The 21647-nt window shown below is 46.7% G+C and overlaps 1 protein-coding gene across 7 annotated transcripts; it reads left to right on the top strand.

Moving 5' to 3' along the window:
* The first annotated feature begins 177 nt into the window (after positions 1–177).
* Positions 178–17131, top strand: PPP1R10 (protein phosphatase 1 regulatory subunit 10). 7 transcript variants are annotated; one of them, XM_082638212.1, is made up of 20 exons: positions 178–254; positions 635–1161; positions 7467–7585; positions 8260–8346; positions 8493–8628; positions 9044–9095; positions 11160–11237; positions 11386–11559; positions 11779–11884; positions 11985–12097; positions 12586–12686; positions 12942–13089; positions 13166–13324; positions 13427–13673; positions 13846–13909; positions 14011–14205; positions 14360–14435; positions 14666–14779; positions 14943–15605; positions 15876–17131. In XM_082638212.1, exons 3-20 carry the CDS (start codon positions 7479–7481, stop codon positions 15983–15985), a joined length of 2730 nt encoding a protein of 909 aa, XP_082494338.1. In that variant the 5' UTR covers positions 178–254; positions 635–1161; positions 7467–7478; the 3' UTR covers positions 15986–17131. The 7 variants fall into 7 exon arrangements, with proteins under 7 accessions (XP_082494338.1, XP_082494340.1, XP_082494339.1 ...); XM_082638214.1 differs by lacking the exon at positions 178–254 and adding an exon at positions 356–410; XM_082638217.1 differs by lacking the exons at positions 178–254; positions 635–1161 and adding exons at positions 7898–8034; positions 8119–8175 and having other exon boundaries at positions 7520–7585.
* Positions 17132–21647: the final 4516 nt, after the last annotated feature.

Genomic DNA, 21647 nt, shown 5'->3' on the forward strand with positions numbered 1-21647 from the left:
CACTCTTACAGTTTGTACTTTAAGCAATTTTGAAGTCGATTTTGACCGCGATCCTCTCACTGCGCATGCGCCGGTCCGATTCTACCAACCCTTGGTGAGAAATGATCTCAACGGCGGAAGTGGTGGAAGCAGAGGAAAGGGAGGTGCTAGGCCGCTAGGTCAAGCGCACGCGTTCGGAGGCCAGGAAGGAGGCGGAAGAGGGTGCCCGGGGGAAGAGGCTGAGCGAAGGGTAAGGCAGGATAGCCAATCAGCTGGTGAGTTGTCTTATTGATTGCCCAATGAATTCACGCCCCGCTCACAGTCTCTCGCCGCAAGGGCGTTTCACTAGCACGTTTGGGCGCGTTGGGCGGTGTCCGGATATAAAAGACTCAGCCCGAACGGGCAGCCGCCATTCTGGGGTTCGTTTAGAGGTAAGTCTCGGCATTTTGTCGGTTGGAGGGTAAAATTTTGCTGGGACAGTTGGCCTAGGAAATGGGTTAGGCGAGGGCTCGGTTGAGAGCCGTGACTCTTTTTAAGCGGCTGTGTTCGGGATGGGACATGGAGGTGTTTGGGGACAACAAAGATTGTACTTTTGGGTGTTTAAGAGCAACCCATACTGATTATATCTTTCTCCCTTGTGTTCCTTTTATCCCAGGTTTGAATTTTCTCGGAGAAAGACGGGCCGGCCACGAGGAGAAAAGAAACAAGCCGCAGCAACATCTAAGCCCTTGAAAGGATCCTGAGAGAGGGGGGAAAGGGAAAACAGCAGCCACCAGCCCAACCACTTGTGTCTTCTGCCCCTTCCCACCTATCTTGCCCACCCCACCAGCCCACGCTGCCTGGGACTTGAAATCTGTGGCCGAAGGACCGTCACCACATAACTTCAAAAATAATCAACCACCCTCCCTTCCCAAACCCACCCAAATTCACTCATCCAGCGTTTACTTTTTTTAATCCACTCAGAACTTTTTTTCTAAGACCCCCCTCCCTACATGGAGTTGGGTGGGGGGAGAAATGAATACTGAGTTGGCCTTTATTTTTTTAAGGAGACTTTTTGATCCAATGAGGCCCCCCAAATAATTGAGTTTTGGGTCCTGGTTGGTTGTTTTATTTTTTTCCTCCAAAATTTTAACCCCCTCCCCCCCTGAGCCCGAGGTGCTGACGTCGCAAAAAAATTGGATAGTAAGTGTCGAATTTTCAAAAACCAGCCTTGCAACAAGAAATCAACGTTTCCCTTTGTGAAACCAAAAATAATGAGAGGAAGAAATGAGACCGTAGAACAAAATAGAGAACTGGAGAAGGACCGATGCGGTCACTTAATCTCCATTAAAAAGGGCCTTTGGGTCTAAACAGTGTTCTCTCTCCCCTACCACCTGCCTCTTCCCTGCTCTGCTGCAGGCTAGGAGCGGGTGGAGGGAGGGCCCGCAAGTTAAGATTTTGATGGTTAACCCTTGGTAATCCAGCCAGTTTCCAGACTGCCAAAGCCATAAGTGTTTGCTTTTTATAAGGAGGTATGGTTACCTTCCTCTCGTTAGCAGCAGTCTTCAAAAGGGTTAATGAGCTCACATACAAAAGATGGTGGATTTTGTGGCCCAGAAGTCCCACTTCTTTGTGTGTGAGACAAGCAGGGCGCCTTTCAATTTGCCAGATTAATAAGCAATCTGTACATAAAGATTGCAGGGTAAGGAGATGGGCAGAGAGAAATAGGTGGCTATGACTTTTTAAATGATTGTTAACTCTCAATTTTAATGTAATTTGTTTGGGGTATATTTGTGTGGTTAATATAGGTGGCAATCTAGGAATAAAGATTGCAAGACACTTAATTCAGGGCAAAATATAATCTTAGTGCCAATACATAACAAGATAATAGTTGGGGAGGTAAAGAATGTCTTGTAATTGTTGCAGATTGCGTAGGTTATTTAAAAGCAAAAAAAAGTAACATTTTAATTTGATTTTTGGTGGGGGGAATACAGTTAAGTAGAGGGTGGAAAGGTTGGGGAAATGTGGAATTCAGGAGTATAATTTTAAAAGCCATTTAGTGCAATTGAATGCTAGCTTTCTAAAAGATTTGTGTCGTTAAAAGGAATTTTTTTCTTCCCTGCTTCAATATGGCGACTTTCTTTGTCCTTTTGTCTTCCAAGCGGCGTTGCAGGTTGTGTCTTGACCCATTTTTCTCCTGTCCTCCCACCTCAACCCTATTTGTTGAGAGGGGTCCAAGTCCTCCCCCCTTTCCCTTTATAGGGAGGATGGGGGGTGTTCGACAGTAGCAGGTTGAACCTCAATTGCAAATGCAGTTCTTCCCCGCAGAAAATTGTTCTTTTTAATATTTTAATTGCTTTTATTTTCACACTGCTCTTATTCAAAGTAGGTCAAAGACTATTCAGGATCGGGGCTGCTTTTTGGGTTTTTTTGGGTTTTTTTACTAAAAGATTTTTTAATGTAAAAAGCTGCCGGCAGAGCCGGGAAAGCTTTTTAAGTTTGAGTCCTCTTCTCCGTAACAAGATGGCGTCCCTGCTTTGTTGTTTTTCTCCCCCTTTTGCCATCCAGAGCTTAGGGCCGCCCTAGAAACTTGGTCAAGGGGGAGGAGCAGCATTGAAAGGTGATGTAATCAGCTTTCTTCCTCCTTTCTCCACCCTCTTCAAACTCCACCCCGCGTAGATGCCTTCTGGACTCTTGTGCACGCTGCTGCTAGACAGGAAAAGCCATTTTCCTTATTTTCTTTATAACCTTTTATAGCCATTATCTTAAAAGGAAAAAAGCTTAATAGGAATTAGGTCTTGAAGCTGTCCGTCTCCTTGGGCAGCTCTGGTTTTTGTATTTAACGATCCCGAGTCTGTTGCCTTTATTTTCACCCTCTTTCATCACTACTGCTTGGAATTTTTCCCCGTTTCAGTTGCCAGGGGTGGAAACCAGTCCAACAGCTATGCTTTAGGACTGGAAGCTTTTGAGGGGAGTGTGAGCGTGTGTGTGTCTTCTCTGTGTGTTGGGGGATACTGGAGGAAGACACAAGGGCTTGTGAATGAGTAACTGGAATAGACAGCTGGGGCCTAATGACACTGAAATGTGCCGTTTCTGCTCAGGAATTAGTCCTTGGGCCTCTTGCATTTGGTCGCTTTGTATGATGAGAATCTGGGGGAGAGTGGGTACTTTAGGACTTTCTTCTAAATCGCCCTTATTCCCGCCTCTGGGTTTGGGGGTAAGCTCTTTCTTTGTGTTCAGTGCTGTATCACGTTCTCCAGTTGCTTAGCTCCTGTACATTGGTAACTAGGATGAGAAGTGAATCTTTAGGAAAGGAGGCGGCAGTTGTATACTCAAGGCAGGGGGATTCAAGCCACGGTTTCTGGTAAGCAAAACCTTTCTGGTATTACATTTCACAACCTTCATTTCTTTTTTCCAAAGAGCCACCCTTTTTGAATTTCTTTTTCCTTCCCTTCTGAAAGAAATTCCTTAAAAACAATGGGGAAGTAACGTCCTCTTCGTTTTTCAACTCGTGCAGTGCCGTAGCAATTGGTGCATGTTCGAAAGCCATGCCCTACCTGAGGGTGGTGGTGGGTGTCCTGTCCCTATCTTACCTTTCTTCTTCCAACTTTTTCAAAGTCAAATCTTTATCAGACTCTCCATATACTTTTCATTTTTTAAAGTCCTGCCCTGAAGCGTGAAGGTTCTAGGCAGAATTGGAAAGCCATTTTGTACAACTGTTCTGTGGTGACTTGGTGAGACTTTAGGGCTAATTTTCTACTGGGTATGGATTCTCAAACTATTACTTCTGGATTGGATGGGAGGGCCTCTTCCACATGTCCTACTGACCACAAGTTTTTTATCTTTTAAGCAGTTTGCCATGTGCCTCTGCAGCATACCTTCCTTGGGAGCTGAACATTCTACCCACTGGGGTTCCTGAGCTCTAGTGAGCAGGGGATTATAATAAAGAAGATCTGCATTAACATGGGAGATGGGAAAAAAAGGTCTTCTAGGGAAACCACATCCATCCAGAGAACGTCGGAGAACCTGATCCTTATAGTTTGTGGCCACAGTTCTATCCTGGGATCCTGTCCTATGAGGGCAGGGGTGGGGGGTTACTTTACACCCTTATTGAAAGGCAAATAAGCGTTTGGGAAGGGCATGTGCTACCAGGTTTTGGAATGATTTTGAGGGGGAGCAGCTTACTATTTGAAGAGGTGCGACCTTGTGAATCACCCGAGAGACATAATTCAGTCCACTCTGGAGTCAGACTAGGAAATGCCTCAATTACCGTGGAAAGGAAGGGGGGAATGTAAGCTACAAAGCACTTCATTTCCAGAAGTGCTAAGACCTCTAAGTGAAGGTTAACTTGGACACCTTCCTCCTTTGTTAGAAGATTGTTGTGATTGTTTTTAAACTCGCCTAGAATTTTTGTCCTGAACCAATTCAGTTCGTTTCATTGGTGATGGGTATGGAATAATTTTAGCCAAGCTAGATATTTTTCACCTTATTTATTTTGGAGGCAGGCATTGGTGTCACTTCTGGACTTAATTTTATCTCTGGTAAGAAAGAAAATTCCCCAGTGCCTTGAGTCTGCACGTGTCTGCCGGCAACATCCTCCATAAGGAGAGCCCAGCTTTAGGACAAGGTGGAGATGATGCCAGGGGTTGCTTCCGCACCGCCACCCCGTATGTTCTGCCTTCAAGGAAATTTAAAACATACCATGCCCTGGATTATTTTTGGTTTCAGAAAGCTTGCTTAAGCTTTCGTTCCAGGCTCCAAATACATTAATGACAATTGGTCACTGGCCCTCTTTCCCTGGTAAAGTCATTTGCCTTTTCTCCTGTAGGGCTGTGCCGAGAATTTAGGCTCTTCATTCCTTTCCACTTGAGTGCCTTGGAACTTCTTTCTAAACGTAATGACTTCAAAATAAGGAAATACTTATTTTGTATTGTAAACACTTGGGGTCCTTAATTTTAAATGAGTGAAAACTAATCTGCCTGGAGGAAGCCGTCATGAGAAAACCCCCTTACATTTTAAAACCAAGTGATTGGTGCTTATGAGACAAAATTTATAGTTTTGTTAGTTATGTTTCCAGAATGTAAATAATAGGAAAAGTGCAGTGGAAAATGAATATTTAACATTTCTTCTGCTTTGTCTTCTAGTTTTCCTTGACTGTTAATGTCTTTTATTCTTGCTTGTTGTGAATGGGAATTAAAAAGTTGTCCCTGGGTCCCATTCCAGCAGAAGGCACTGGACAGAATTTAGCTGTGTACTCACTGGTTTCTTTTCTCTCTAAAAATGGTTATTCTCTCTTGTCTGCTACTCTCTTAAGCAAAGGAACATTTGAGCTCAGGTGACAGTTTTTGTTTCTGAAGGAAGTAGGGGGAGCAGGCCTGTTTACTTAACTGGTGGGTGGGTGTGCAAAAGGGGCTTTTCCAAGGTGCTGTGTATTCAACTGGGTTTGAATCTGAGGGGCCAGCTGTATTTAGGGGACATTGGTTGGCAGTGAAGTTAGTTTAATTGAAAGCTTTTTGTCAAATTGCATATATTTTTTTACTGATGATATATTTTATTACTTTGGATTCGCTCATTGCTTTTCCAGTCTCCAGCAAATGGGAAATCTATTTTATGTATCCCTTTATTGTATTCCTGTCCTTATAGTGTCTATATTTCACTTTATAGTGTCTTACTACATGGGGAAAATTCCTTTATCCCCATGTCTGTCTCTCTGTGTATAAGAATCACCACACTTAAGTGGATTTGGCCTATGGACTTCTAATTTATCTGGTATTGGACTTGGATGTTTTTTCCTCTGACCTTAGGTTCTACCTGTCCTCGTGGAGATTCCAGGGCAGCAGCAAAGCACAGTTAACCCAGACTTGCTCACCTCTCAGTATCTCTTACCTCACCTCCTGTCCCTGTATTCAGCCCACAGGTTCTGATCTCAGGAACCAAGTTGCCCCCATGCCTCTGCCTCTTCTTGGCCTAGGTTGTTAGAACCTGTAAATGTAGAGATTTATTGACTTTTTTATTGTGAGAATTAAAAGGTTGAAAGTATTATGCTCGTTTTTCTCTTTTGGCTTGAGAACAAATAGAACAAATAGAACTAATTAACATGATCTTATAAGGAACCTGTTTTCTGCAGAAAATATAATTATCTTTGTAAAACACTGATTTTTCCCACCCTTCTGCCTGGCTCATGTGTTTCATCTCTGTACTAGATGCGGGATTCAGGAGGCTTTCTTCTTGCCTCCTTCCTACCCAGTGTTCGTCTTATTTCCCAAATGTCGATATTGCTAAGGTGGCTTTCTTTTCTGCTTCTCAGAAGCCAATGTTTAGAGGCATTGTGAATAAAAATCCTAATCAGAACCATATTGATTCTAAATTAACTCTCTCAAACTTCGGTTCTGGCCTAGAAATTGTTTCACATGTCTCTGTCCCGTAACAGCTGCGTTCAGCTTTTAATTAACTCCTTTTCTAACCTAGTCTAAAGCAGCTACTTAAAATTTAATGGCATTTTGCCAGCTTCTAGTTTTATTTGTTCCATTCTTTTTGGCTCCATGGTTTCTAATTTCAGGCCCTCCTTGGGGATCTTGGGTGGTATTATGATTTAGGTGGGGAGTAGGAGTCAGATTTGCATCTTTGCTTTTGAAACCACAAACCAATCTTGCCCTTAACTTTGAAACAATAAAAACTCGTGCAGTGTTTGGTTAATGAGTGAGATTTTTTCAAGGCTTAGGAGGACCTGCTTGATTTTCTTTGCTCATTTGTCTCTATTTCTGGGAGCCACCCCTAACTCCCATAGGGGGGAGGTTCTGTTTTCAAGTTTTGTTTCCTTCTCTTTTCACCTACAACTTTAGACGATTGTCTCCTGGTGCAAGCAGAACATATCCTGCTACCTGTGGCGGTTGACCTTTTTTTTTTTTATAAGCAGGTTCTTATTAGTTATCTATTTTATACATATTGGTGTATCTATGTCAATCCCAATCTCCCAAGCGGTTGACTCTTCATGGGCTAAGATAGAAAGGAGTTGACTCTTGGAAGACAGCCCAACATCCATGATTGGCCCAGTTCTTATCAAGCTATAGGTTTGGTGTTTTTTTTTTTTTTTTAAGCTAGATTCATTAGCAACTAAGGGGAAACGGGACCTAATAAGCAAAAATGACTTGGAGAGTTGAGTGTTTGTTTTGGGGATGTGAATCTTAGCTCTGATACAATCTGGTGAAGTTCAGCTGTCCGAGGAAGGATGTAACTGGGAGCGAGAGGAGAGATGCTCCCTCAGTCCTCCGGTCCGATTGTCGTCCCCTTCAGTTATGTATTAACACAGTGCTTCACTTGCCAGGGCTGTTTTCTCAGTAGGGACAGTGGTCTGTTGGTTTTTCTTTTCTAGATAATGGTGAGTGCAGTTGAATGTAGATTAAATAATCACTAATAATTTGTCAAACACAGAGATGGAATTTATTAGAGGGCAACTGGGGCTGTCCTTGCCACCCATTTATTCTGTGGGTTTTATCCTCTTATCTTAGAAAACCTCGATCATGGGTTCGGGTCCCATAGACCCCAAAGAGCTTCTCAAGGGCCTGGATAGCTTCCTTAACCGAGATGGGGAAGTCAAGAGTGTGGATGGGATTTCGAAGATCTTTAGGTAAGTCTGTACCCTTTGAATTCGTTGTGAGTGGAGAATATTTTGTGTTGTAATACGACTATAATTAAGGCAGATAGCAGAAAGTGTTCCCTAAGAGGAATGGGAGTCAGTGGAATAGGATTCAAATCCAATTATGTTAGAACTAGTGATAGGAAAAGATGACCCCTTGGTCCCCGGTCATTATGGCATCTGGATATTTGGAGATCCACAGTCCCAAGGGAAGGAAGGAAGCAAGCAGGGGAGTCAGGTGACAGGATTCTTAGTTCTGTTTTGGGTTGCATTCTGCATGCTCCAAATGTCATTTTCCTTCAGGGATCCTCAAGTTTTCCAGGAGAAAAAGTGACTAAGCCAGTCAGAAGAGATGGTAGTTGAAGGCTAGGGCTCTTCACCTGGAAGCAGAATCAAATGTGTCCTGTGGGTTAGAGAAGCAGTGACACTTACCTCCTCAGGTTGGAGACTTCAGTGCATCTCCTCCGTGTGTTCCATCCCTCTGGGTGTTTCCACATCAATCCTGATCCACCTCATCCTCCTAGGGGCCTGTGTGATCCCCCCATCCTGTAGCGAAGTCCCAAGTCATCAGGCATCTCGAGGTACTCCTGCAGATTAGAGGCTTCTGCTCAAAGAAGAGGTGCTTTCGGGCTGCTTCATTTCTAACCTTCACTTATCTCTTACAGTCTGATGAAGGAAGCACGAAAGATGGTGAGTCGATGCACTTACTTGAACATTCTCCTGCAGACCCGTTCACCAGAAATATTGGTCAAGTAAGTGGGGACCTGGGTGGCTGGGTACTTAGAAGGTGGGGGGAGGTGAGGCAAGGGGTTCCTGGGTTATTGATGGGGGACTAGGAGGGTGGGGTATACTCCCAAGACCCAGGAAGGGCATCACAGAGCCTCCTCCCTGCCTGCAGGTTTATTGATGTTGGTGGTTACAAGCTTCTTAACAATTGGCTGACATATTCAAAGACAACCAACAACATTCCCCTCTTGCAGCAAATTCTACTGACCCTGCAGCACCTACCACTCACTGTTGACCACCTCAAGCAGGTACCTTCAGTCTTTACAATCCTGGTTCTTCCTTTTTGGTTTAGGCTAACATGAAAAACTCATATCAACTCTGATGTGGCTACAGTCTTGGGCCTGTGAGGTAGAATGGTAGAAAAAAAATAGGAGTTTGGAATCAAGATTTGGTTCAAATTTATGTCCTTTAATAGGTGTGTGACATGGGGCACTCTATATATCTGAGCCTCAGTTTTTTCATTTGTAAAATGGAAATGGTTGAACCTACCTAACTGGGTTGTTTTAAGGAGTAAGAATACGTCTCCAAGGGCTGTGTAAGAGAGAAGGTCTATCTCAGTGTTAGTGGCTGTTAAGAGATTGTGCGTTTGTGGGAGTGGTTAGCTCTGAGTGGGCTGCTTTTCCTTCTGGCACTTACCATCCTGCTGCTCCTTTCCTTTCGTAGAACAACACAGCCAAACTGGTGAAGCAGCTGAGCAAGTCAAGTGAGGATGAAGGTAGGGGCCAGTCCTTTCCTCTGTGTGCTGGGCCTTCTTCCGTTACTTCCACTCAGTTACCTTCATTTCTTAAGATCTCTTGGTGTAAAAGCCATACACTTAAAATTCTTTGGGGGAAATAGTGTCATCCTAGAATGTCTCGTCATCATTTACTTGTGTTTCTCTAAATATCAATAAATAGAGCATATTCTGGGACCCTCAATGTCTATTTTCCTAACAACAGGTATGCTCATTCTACCAATAAACACCCTGCTGTGGGGCATGGGCAGAATCCTGACTGCTGGAGTATATCAGAGCTTTGACAGCAACAGATTCTTTCCTTTGCTAAGACAAAGGGTTTTGCAGCTCCTGGCAAGGGCCATACAGCTCTGGCTTGAAGACAGAGCCTGGCGCCAGAAAGTCACAGGCTTTTCTTTAGAGGAGAAAAGGGTTTATATCCAAGAGTTAACCCAAAAGTTTTACACCCGAGGCATAAACCAGTGAGCACAAGACACTGGTTTCCCGCAAGTGAGCAGCATTGTAGCAGAGCTGATCCCCGCTCTTTGTCTATGGGGAATGGTATGCTAGGTCCCTTTGGAAAGTTTAGCTAGAGGAGAAAACACTGGGAACATTTTCCAGGATAAAGGGTCACGATTTTGTTTTAACTCACAGTATTGTTTAAGTGAAAAACATTCCCTAGCTTTCCGTTATTTTAGTTGTATGTATTCTGTTTTTAGGTCCTTTTATATAATGAGCACTTCACTGTTTTTCTGACATCTCAGAGTAGCTTTGTAGGATAAACTAACACAGAAGATCCCATTAAATCATTGCCTATCTTTTGTTTCTTCACTGAGGTATATTGGTCCTTGTTCCATCTGGCTTAATTGTGTTGCCGTCTTTGAGTATAGGTTTAATTATTATTCTGTGCTTCCTTTAGATACTGAAATTTGTACATTCCTTATTGACTGTAGTTAAGTGTTACTGGACCATAGTATCGATTGCTTCAAAGAGGTTTCAGGATATTCCCCCACTGGGCATTGGGGTTCATATTGCATTAGGTATAGGAGTTGGCAGTTGTGTGACTGTTTTAAAAAGTTAAGTTTTAATATTCTACAACAATTTCATTATTAAATCAGCCCATAGTGGAAATGTTGGCAAGAAGAGAGGTCCCGTAGATAGGAGATATTATTTGCCAAGTACAGAAGGAAAGAGCTACAGATGCATTTTTCCATATATTTAGAAATAAATTCTGTTTTTTATCTTTAAATTCTCTGACCATCTTTTTTCTCTAGATAAACTCTGCTTCCTTCATCCTAAATCGGTTTGTTTTTAAGTTCTTTTTTCACTCTTGTAACACTTAATTGGTTCTTTTAAGAGCTGTCATCACTAGTGACACTCTAGGAAAAAAAGTTTCCCTAGAAAATCTTTTTTTTTTTTACGAGGATCTAAATCTGCCTCCTTGAAATTTTTAAAATCTGGTAGCCCTTTGGATACTTGAGCCCCTCTGCCTTTCTCCTTATTTTATTGTAATAAGTGGTTAGGGGAAGAGCATAGGCACTAGGTTCATTCTGCCATCTTCTAGTTTTGTGACTTTAATCTCCATGCTTCTGTGTCTATAAAGGGAGATTAAAAATGTTCAGGTTGGGCTTCCCTGGTGGCGCAGTGGTTGAGAGTCCGCCTGCCGATGCAGGGGACACGGGTTCGTGCCCCGGTCTGGGAGGATCCCACATGCCACGGAGCAGCTGGGCCCGTGAGCCATGGCCACTGAGCCTGCACGTCTGGAGCCTGTGCTCCGCAACGGGAGAGGCAACAGCAGTGAGAAGCCCACATACTGCAAAAAACAAAACAAAACAAAACAAAACAAAAAAATGTTCAGGTTGTAATAACAATTACATGAGATGTATGCAAAGCAACTAGTGTAGTTTTTACAACATACTTTAATAAATGTTTCTTCTTTTTGCTCCCCACCCCCCCGCCACTGGTGTTATAATGGCATCAGGGTTGAAAGTTATCTGAATGGAGGAAAATTCCATGATTCAGTGTATCTTACATTATTTAGGCATTTCCCCTTTCTCTCACCTGCAGAGCTCCGGAAATTGGCCTCAGTCCTTGTCAGCGACTGGATGGCAGTGATCCGCTCCCAGAGCAGTACCCAGCCTGCTGGTAAGCTCCTTGGCCCTTTATCCCTTGTATTTCTTTCTTTCCCACTGGGATGTGGCCTTGCGTGCCTCTAACCTGCTTTTTACCTCTGACTGACAGTCTTTCTCTTTATCTAAATAAAATCCTTTTCTGCTCTATTTTTCCACAACAGAGAAAGATAAGAAGAAACGGAAAGAAGAGGGAAAGAGTCGAACCACCCCTCCTGAGCGACCGTTGACTGAGGTGAAGGCTGAGACTCGGGCCGAGGAGGCCCCGGAGAAGAAGAGGGAGAAGCCCAAGTCCCTCCGAACCACGGCGCCCAGTCACGCCAAGTTCCGCTCTACCGGTAAGGCTGCCGTCTGGCCTCTGGAGGGTCTGTGGGTAGGTGCACAGCCCGGGCCTTAATGGTGGAAGAGTTGGACTTAATGGTACGGTAAATCTGGAGAGAGGGAAGATTAGTGGGTGGAGCATTGTGGGAGTTTATAGGGCTTGATGAAGGTTAAGGGAGGAAGAGTCAGGAGAGTGTGGAGTGAGTCCAGCCCCAACACCATGTCTTCTCCACCAGGACTAGAGCTGGAGACCCCGTCTTTGGTGCCTGTGAAGAAGAATGCCAGTGCAGTGGTGGTTTCTGACAAGTACAACCTTAAACCCATCCCCCTCAAGCGTCAGAGGTATGGACCACCTTCTTGGTTTTTGAATGGGCTGAGTCTGTGGACGTGAGGGGAAAAGAGGGGGCGAGTCAGGTGTTGTTGACCAGTCCCTTTCTAACAGTTCCATAGCTGCCGCAGGAGATGCTGTGCCCCCTGCAGAGAAGAAATACAAGCCACTCAACACAACACCCAATGCCACCAAAGAGATCAAAGTGAAGATCATCCCGCCACAGCGTGAGTCTAAAGGGGGGGGATGTGCTTTGGATTGAGAGCAAACTTTTTTCATGGAAATGAAGGGTTTTCCTCCATTTTCATCTGGTTTCTTGGTGTCCTTTAATGTTTACTCCCCTGGAACTCCCTTCACAGGAGTCCTTCATAGGATTGCTTAGGAGTGATTTTAGAGATGAAGTAGGGAGGCGTGCTGTTCAGTGACTGGTGGGTGCGCTCCCAGCTGTCACAGTCACGGGGGCTGGCTTTGTCAATTACCTGAGCTCTGATTCCTATCCAAAGCCACGCTTGCCTGCCTTTAAAAGAAAGATAGAATAATGACAAGAATTTCTTGTGTAAATCCTCCTACATATGCTTCCTGGTCACCTTGAGCTTATTGTGTCCAAAGTTGAGGCAGGGTCTCTATTGGCCAATTTTCTGCCCAGATTGTGTCTGTAGGAATAGGATTATTAAGGAGGTCTGATGATTCCACTTTATGCTCTTTTCTTTTGTAGCTATGGAGGGCCTGGGCTTTCTGGATGCGCTCAATTCAGCCCCCGTCCCAGGCATCAAAATTAAGAAGAAGAAGAAGGTGCCGTCACCCACAGCTGCCAAGGTATGGGTGCTGCGCAGTGGGCGCCAGTGACCAGGTAGAAAAGGTACAGGTGAAGGAAGGGCCCGGCAGCCAGGATGCTTGGGGAGGACGAGAGGAGTTGTATCTCAGACGAAGACTGGTGGCAAAGCACTGTTAGAGACAGAGTCTTCCTTTATAGGAACTGTTAGGGGATCCTGCTAAGGCCCCTGGACTAATTGCCTTACCTTGACCTTGCCTTTCCTATCAGCTCATTAACTTCTTTTTCTTTCACAATAGCCAAGCCCATTTGAAGGGAAAACGAGCACAGAACCGAGCACAGCCAAACCTTCTTCCCCAGAGCCAGCACCTCCTTCTGAGGCTATGGACACAGAACGTCCAGGGACCCCAGTTCCCCCTGTTGAAGTCCCAGAGCTCATGGATACTGGTAAGTCTAGAAACTGGTTCAGGTTTCAGGGTTTTCTGGAAGAAAGGATCTGCTCTGAAACTACTTCTATTTACAGCCTCTTTGGAGCCAGGAGCTCTGGATGCAAAGCCAGTGGAGAGTCCCGGAGATCCTAGCCAGCTGACCCGGAAAGGCAGGAAGAGGAAAGCTGTGACCTGGCCTGAGGAGGGCAAACTGAGAGAGTATTTCTATTTTGAACTGGATGAAACTGAACGAGGTTAGAGATCCAGTTTCCTCTGTAGTAGGTGGGGTATAGAGAGTTTAAAAAGGACTTGGTTGGGCTTACTTTCCCTCTTGCTTTTTTTCTCCTTGGCAATAGTGAATGTGAATAAGATCAAGGACTTTGGCGAGGCAGCTAAGCGAGAGATACTGTCAGACCGACACGCGTTTGAGACGGCCCGGCGTCTGAGCCATGACAACATGGAGGAGAAGGTGCCCTGGGTGTGCCCCCGGCCCCTGGTGCTGCCCTCGCCTCTTGTCACCCCTGGAAGCAACAGCCAGGAGCGGTACATCCAGGCTGAGCGGGAGAAGGGGATCCTTCAGGAGCTCTTCCTGAACAAGGAAAGGTGAGCAGAATGGGGTTCACTTCCTGAGGTATTGAGCCCTTGAGGGGAACGTGCCCTGGGGTAATTAGAAGGGGGGTGGGGGTTAAGAAGAAAATCAAGAGCTTGAATAAATAATTTTTGACTGTCACTCTTCTTTTTTTTTTTTTTCTATCGCTTGCTGCATTCCTGACAGTCCTCACGAGCCTGATCCTGAGCCCTATGAGCCTATCCCCCCAAAACTCATCCCCCTAGATGAGGTGAGTTTTGTGGTGATGGAGGTTGTGATTGACATTAATGCATCTTTCATGTGAGACTGTTTCTTTATTCTTTGTTGGTCCTGACTGTTCTGTCCGTTCAGGAATGTTCCATGGATGAGACCCCGTATGGTGAGACCCTGGAGCCTGGGGGAACCGGTGGCTCACCCGATGGGGCGGGCGGTTCCAAGTTGCCTCCTGTTCTGGCCAATCTTATGGGAAGCATGGGTGCCGGGAAGAGCCCCCAGGGTCCTGGAGGAGGAGGCATCAATGTGCAGGAGATCCTCACCTCCATCATGGTACGAGCCTCCCTTTTCTTCCCCACTGGCTCCATTTCTCCTTACTCCCGTTCTGCTCACCTGCCCGCTTGCTTTCTCCTCGGCCTCTCCCTTCTCTGTCGGGTGTTACCCTTATTCTCTGTTGACCTTGTCCCTTAATGACCTTGCCTCACAGGGTAGCCCTAACAGTCATCCCTCAGAGGAACTGCTGAAGCAACCGGACTATTCAGACAAGATCAAGCAGATGCTGGGTAATCCTCAGGGCCAGCCCCGGGGCCTGGACGAGGAGGCCTACAGTGGAATTGGGGGAGCAGGGGTATTGCCACTAGGCGGTAAGACATGGGGGGGAAGACTGGACAGAGAGCGCAGTGCTCTGCCAGGTTGGTTTGAGGGGCTCAGCTGGGCACACCTAAGCAGGAAGACGTCATGCCGCTCTTCTAGAATCATCTTGCTGACTGCTTCACGCCTTTTTCATTAACAGTGCCTCATGGACTCTTAGGCCCTGGTCCCATAGCCAATGGTTTCCCACCGGGAGGCCCTGGGGGCCCCAAGGGCATGCAGCACTTCCCCCCTGGGCCTGGCGGACCTATGCCAGGTAGGTGGTGAATGAGAGGTCGGAATGGGCTTGTCTGCTTGATTTTGGCCTGGTAACAGTACAGGGTTGACCAAAGCGGGGGTTGGTTTGGGTTGGGAGATGGCGGTCCCTGGGTGCAACAGGTAGCTGATACTGTCTCTCTCCCTTTTTTTTCCCCCAACAGGTCCCCATGGGGGCCCTGGGGGCCCTGGTGGGCCAGTGGGTCCACGTCTCCTGGGTCCCCCACCCCCTCCCCGGGGGGGTGATCCCTTCTGGGATGGCCCAGGTGACCCCATGCGGGGTGGCCCGATGCGTGGGGGACCAGGTCCGGGGCCATACCATAGAGGCCGTGGTGGCCGAGGCGGGAGTGAACCACCTCCTCCTCCTCCTCCATTCCGAGGGGCCAGAGGAGGTCGCTCTGGAGGAGGACCTCCAAATGGACGAGGGGGCCCTGGTGGGGGCATGGTCGGAGGTGGTGGGCATCGTCCCCATGAAGGCCCTGGTGGAGGCATGAGCAGTGGCAGCGGACATCGTCCCCATGAAGGCCCTGGCAGTGGCATGGGCGGTGGGCATCGCCCCCACGAAGGCCCTGGCGGTGGCATGGGTGGTGGCAGTGGCCATCGTCCTCATGAAGGCCCTGGTGGAGGAATGGGTGCTGGTGGTGGACATCGGCCCCACGAAGGCCCTGGACATGGGGGGCCCCATGGCCACCGGCCTCATGATGGCCCTGGTCACCGAGGCCACGACCATCGAGGGCCACCCCCTCACGAGCACCGTGGCCATGACGGCCCTGGCCATGGCGGAGGGGGCCACCGAGGGCATGATGGAGGCCACAGCCATGGAGGAGGTGAGGATGCTCCCTGTCCCCCATATGGCTCTTGCTGTCCCATTACAACTTTCTGGGGAACGTCACTACCCCGGGTCTGCCAGACAGAACATGAGGTCACCCCGTTCCCAGTTCCCAGCATGCATGGCAGTTCCTTCCTTTAGCCCTTCCCCCAGGTCCCCAAGATTAGGTCTCTCTGAAAGACAGTTCTCAGGATGCCTTGGATGGGTGGGATGAGGGTGGCATTGACCTCTTGGCCATTTCCTAACTATTCCACCATCATTCCCACAGACATGTCAAATCGCCCTGTTTGTCGACATTTCATGATGAAGGGTAACTGCCGCTATGAGAACAACTGTGCCTTCTACCACCCGGGTGTCAATGGCCCCCCCCTGCCCTAGGGACCACCTGCCCGCCCCACCCACACTCCTGTGGACTGCAGCCTTGCTCCTTCCACCCTTTTATGGCTTCTGTGAGGCCCATTTTCCCCTTTCCCCAGCTGATGAGGAGCCGGCCCCCTCAGTGCCCACCTGCCTGGGTTCCTGGGGGTTTTCTGATCACTGGTGCGCATTGATGTACATATTTTCCTCCAGTATGGGGAGGAGAGAGACTGGACACATTCTGTACCCTGGACTGCTGAAGAGGAGACCCGGTTGGCTTCACTTTTTGAGATTTGCCCTTTATGCCAAGCGCCTCTCCGGTATTACCCTTTATGCCTGAGAACCTAAAGCTGGTTATCCTGGAGAACACCTCTACTCTCCTCTTGTGGGTCCTCCACATGCACACAGAACTCTGACACGGGATCAGCTGCACTTATGAAATCATCCCCACCAAATTCATGCTTCCTCGTGGGGTGGGGAGATGGTGAAAGGGGTATTGTGTATCCCACTGCACTGAGAGGACTCAATCAGGCTGGATTTGAGTTCTGGAACACATCATCCCCACCCCTCCCCTGACACAGGCTTTACATTGAGTCCTTACTCAAGTAAGACGTTGCAATCTTCCGTGAACACCCAAGTTTGCATCATGGGTATGCTAGGTTCAATGATGGCAAATTCACATCGGCATCCGGTGAAAAGTTTTAGCTGGCATAGGTGAGGCCACTGGTGGTGGTCCACCCTTGCCTGCAGCTCATTCTGGAAATTAAAACACTTCAGTGAGACCAGCTTTTCAACTGAAGCCCGGTGTGCTGGGCATGCCAGTCACACTACATGCACTGCCTCTGGGAGTTAGCGCGCTCCTGGCCCCCACCTGGAACCTTGTGGGTGTGAGGCCTCCAGCTCCCTTGTCCTGTCAGCCACCTCTGAATCCCCACCAGGTGCCTTCCTGGGTGGATTCGATAAGATGACCTGCCCTCTCCCAGCCCTCTCCTTCACCTGTCTCAGCATCAGTTGTTTTCTATGAAAACAGTGGATTGGTTGGGTTTTGTGCAGGGTCTTGGGTTAGAGCCACAATGGATTTGAGGATGAGTATTTTCTTTTTTCTTTTGGTTTTGTATATTTTGTACATTAATAATAAACAGTGGAAAGAGAAGTATTTAATCCCTGGTGTGCCTGGACTGTTTAAAAAGAAAAAAGCCATTATCAGCTGTTGAAAGTTCATTAATACAAACCTTTGTGGAATGTGGTTTTCAATCCTTTGTTGGTGTTAAGTGAAATACTAATGGAGTACTTTGAATATAAAACGCCGTAGCCGGGGAAGGCAGAGCTCACAGATCACCTGAGCTGCAGAAGGTGCAGGCACATCCATTCTAGCTGATCCTAACAGCCCTGTGGAGTAGCTTAGGGAAGGGATTTACGTGAGGGTGAGCAGAAGGGAGGAGTAGGGAAGAGTGGCTGAAAAAGGAAAAATCCAAAAGCAGTTTCTGGGGAAGGAAGGAAAAATAGGTGGATCCTGCTTGTCCCCCCAAAAAGGGGCTCTGCAGGGTAGAGAGAAATAGGCTTGCTGCTAGAAGATGCAGGATCAAGATAATTTTTAGACCTTAAGGACAGGTATTGAGGGCCTAGTTGGTGGAACAAGATTCCCAGGGGTGGGAATTCCCTGGTGATCCAGTGGTTAGGACTCAGCACTTTCACTGCTGGGGCCTGGGTTTGATCCTTAGTTGGGGAACTAAGATCCTGCAAGCTGTGCGGCATGGCCAAAAAAAGTGTATTTAAAAAAGATTCCTGGGGAGACAGGAGGTTTTGGAGTCCAGAACATGGAGGGAGAAGGATTAACTTTAAATAGGAAGCTCTGCTATTCTCATAATCAGAAATTAGGAGATTACATTTTGGGGGGAGAGGGAAAGGGAGGGTAGGGATATTGGGGTATAGGTTGAGAATGGTGGTTTCCAAACTTGCAGCGTTCATCAGAATCATCTGAAGGGCCTTTAAAAGAGATTGGGGGTGGGGTTCAGCAAATTTTCTGATTCAGCAGGTCTGGGATGAATTCCGAGATTTTGCATATCTAACAAGTTCCCAGGTGTTGCTGACTGCTGTTCTGGAAAACACTGAAAAGACAGGGCCCTAAAACACGTTTCTTGGCTGTTGTTTCCAGGATTGGCCACAAGAGGGGAGCAACTTCCTAAACCTCACAGGCCCCACCTACACTTAGGTCAGTGGTGCTAATTTTATCTTCCCTTTTGCCCCTTCTCTGGAAAGAGGGTGTTCAGTCAGCCTACTGTTGTTCTTCACACTCGGAGAGGTCCTGAAAGGATGTAATCTAAGGGCCAAGCTAAGAGGTGAAATACCAACGAAGTCCACAACTCAAGTGAAAAAAAGTTAAAAATTCTTTAACTTGGGCTTCCCTGGTGGCGCAGTGGTTAAGAATCCACCTGCCAATGCAGGGGACACAGGTTCAAGCCCTGGTCTGGGAAGATCCCACATGCCGCGGAGCAACTAAGCCCATGCGCCACAACTATGGAGCCTGTGCTCTAGAGCCCGCGAGCCACAACTACTGAGCCTGTGCGCCTAGAGCCCAGGCTCTGCAATGACAAGCCACCACGATGAGAAGCCTGCACACTGCAATGAAGAGTAGCCCCCGCTCGCCACAACTAGAGAAAGCCTGTGCGCAGCAATGAGGACGCAACGCAGCCAAAAATAATTTTTAAAAAAATTCTTGTGTTTCTTTCTTTCTGGTTCCATCTACTGCCTGCTTCTCACCTTCTTCCCTCCACCTCCTGCAACAGGCCACAAGAACCTTTACAGAGAGCTTAATTTTTTCTATTTTAATTTAAAAATGAGTTCAGCCATTTTCTTTCAAATTCTCCATGAAAATCCAAATTACCTGTTACAACGATTTTCTTTTTTTTTTTTTTTTTTTAGGCAGGGAGACAATTTGAGCATCTCATCCATTTCACTGTACCCACTGACCCATTTCTGTTTCTTCACCAAGCCTTGCAAGCACACCTCTCCCGACCGCTTCTGTTGGTCTCTTCTTCCTTGTTCCATTTCCACCCCCACCCCTAAATAACCTATTAACTTTTGACTTCTCTGCCAACCCTTCCCCAAGCACACCAGTGCAATCTCCAATTCTGAATCACCATTATTCTATTTCTCCCATTCCTGCTCCCAGGCAGTAAACATAACGTTGAAAAACCATGAAATCCTACCATCTTGGCCCAGTACAAATTACTAGCACTGACTCAACATTCACTGCTGCCTGGCAAGTCCTAACTCCTCTCCCTTCTCTGGCACCAAATCTCCTGAGAAAGTGAGCCCCATCCTATGTGAGCACCATTTCCCCTTCTCTTCACCTGAAAATATGAGTCTACATTATCTCCTTTCCTTTCTTAGAGGAAGGAGGATATCTCCTCCTGCTCGCCTCTCCTGGCATCTCCTCTCCCTGTCTCCCTCCCACCCACCACTCTTCACCTAGCAGCCAGAGCAATTTTGTGAAAATGAAAACCAGGTCAATTCACACTCCTGCGTACACACTGCCTTCTATTACTCCTAGAACCATATCCCAACTCCCTATCAACGTTTATAAGACACCATGTGTCCTGGCCACTGCTCAAGCTCTAAGCTCAAGCCATGTTCCTGACCAAGTCAAGCTCTTTCCAGCTTCTGAGCCTCTCTGCACATTCTGGTGCCTTCCTGAAGGCTCTTTCTCACCCATCTAGTTGGTTCCTTCTCCACCCACAGGCCTTGGTTTTAATTAATGTCACTTCCTCTGAGAAGTCTTCCCTAATCACTCAAGCTAAAGGTGACCCCTACCCTTTCTCTCCTAACACCATGTTTCCTGTGACATACTCCAAAGGCACCACTGAGTTCCTACCTTTGCACTTCTAACAAACTCCAGGTGATGCCGCTGCCACTGGTCTAGGACACGCTGAGAACCACTGCCCTAGAGCAGCCACCAGTCCAAGCGTCCAAACGTCTCAGCTGCTGCACCAGCGCCGGCAGCACAGGGGCAGCTTCTCACATTCCCAGGCCTCCTGAGCTGTGTACGGCCACAGGGCTCCTTCCTGACTCTCATCTGTCCCGCGGTAGTGCTGACAGTCTTCCCTAAAACGTCTCACATGTTCCTAAAACACAGTCCTGCCTTGGCTCTCGTGCCCCTCAAGGACTCATCCTTTCGTCATCCTGTCCATGTTCTACAGATGAGGGAGGACGCCCAGGGCACTGGCATCAGAGAACTAGGGCCCCCATCCCAGGAAACTCTCCTTTCCAGGCTGGGTGACCATGGGCACGTCAGCGTCTCTGAGTCTGTTTCCTCATTAGGAAGGTGTGGAGAAGAGTAAGTAATCTTTAAAACACTTCTACGGTGCTCATTATGAACCACATTCGTGCATGATTTGTAGGTGACAAAGACTAAATTCCATTTTTCAGGCTTTGGGTTACCCACATACTGTACTACTGTGTAAATGTGTAATTTTTTCCTTTCGAGTTCCATTTCTATGCTGCTCTTTTTGAAAAAGTGGCATTCTTTTGCCCATATTTAAAGTGCATTATTATAGTATATATATTGAGGAAAGAAATAAAACTTGTGCCCATGGATGGAAGTTATTTTGGAGCATCTGAAGTATTTGTAGTGAAATCAGCGATCAAACACTTAAAATGCAAAATGTTGGTGTTCATTTTATAAACAACATTCCCAGCTATTTTGTATAACATCTCATCTAGACTACTGAACTGAAAAATTTAAGTGCAAAGTGTAGAGTGTACATGAAATACGTGTAACAAAAGTTAAAAAAAAAATTAAAGCACTTCACAAATAATTACTTAATCCCTTAATAACCTTGTGAGGTAGGTGCTTTTTATCACCTTCATGTTACAAATGAGGAAACAGGTACCAAGAGGCTAAGTCCAAGGTCACCCCGTTAGTAGTGGACTTGAAGCCTGCTCCCACTATTCTATGGCAGACCTACTTCGTGGAATTGTGGAGAATACTTTCACATGTAACATTTTACTTGGCACAAGACCCTGATGCTTTTCCCTCAAATTCCATGAGGGATGTTCCTTTATATCTAACTTGGAGATGTACCCAATGGCACCTCTTCAATCATCTTCACACCAAACCTTCACTTTTAGCGTAAAACTCATAATTGAGGTCCAGTATTATTTGGCCAGAAAATAACTTCCCCAAATTAGACATCCCAACTTAGTAAATCTTAAATGGTTCTTCATATTTCCCCCAGAACTGCACACATCTGACCATCCTCTCTCCAACTCCCACACCTGGCTCTTTCCATCTGTCCTTGCCTTCTGTACCTCTCTCTCATACCCGAATTCAGGATTTATTACCTCATCCCCACAGCGAAAGTTCTGGGGCCCGTCCCTAAGTCACTAAAGTCCACCCCACCCATCACTACCTGAAATTACCACCAACCAACCACTTGCCACTTGGGTTTTACTTTCCAAACCCATCTCTCCAATCTAACTCTAATAAGAAAAGTGGCCACACCAGCCATGTTCTCTCATTAACTCTCAAATAGTTCTTTCTTCTTTAGATCTGCCTTAGACCTGCTCTTTTCCTACGTTCCAAAAATGGCTCCCTGTTCCTCATTACTAAAATCCTGGGACTTCCCTAGTGGTGCAGTTGTTAAGAATCTACCTGCCAATGCAGGGGATGCTGGTTCAAGCC

Source organism: Mesoplodon mirus, assembly GCF_964341445.2.
Source record: "Mesoplodon mirus genome assembly, chromosome: 12".
NCBI lineage: Eukaryota > Metazoa > Chordata > Mammalia > Artiodactyla > Ziphiidae > Mesoplodon > Mesoplodon mirus.

Bases quoted from the DNA above. Each gene is read 5' to 3' on its own strand.
- PPP1R10 (XM_082638212.1), top strand. From the start codon at position 7,479: ATGGGTTCGGGTCCCATAGACCCCAAAGAGCTTCTCAAGGGCCTGGAT. The intron at 13,325-13,426 runs GTTAGAGATCCA...CCTTGGCAATAG, and splicing joins ACTGGATGAAACTGAACGAG to TGAATGTGAATAAGATCAAG. The intron at 14,206-14,359 runs GTACGAGCCTCC...CTTGCCTCACAG, and splicing joins AGATCCTCACCTCCATCATG to GGTAGCCCTAACAGTCATCC.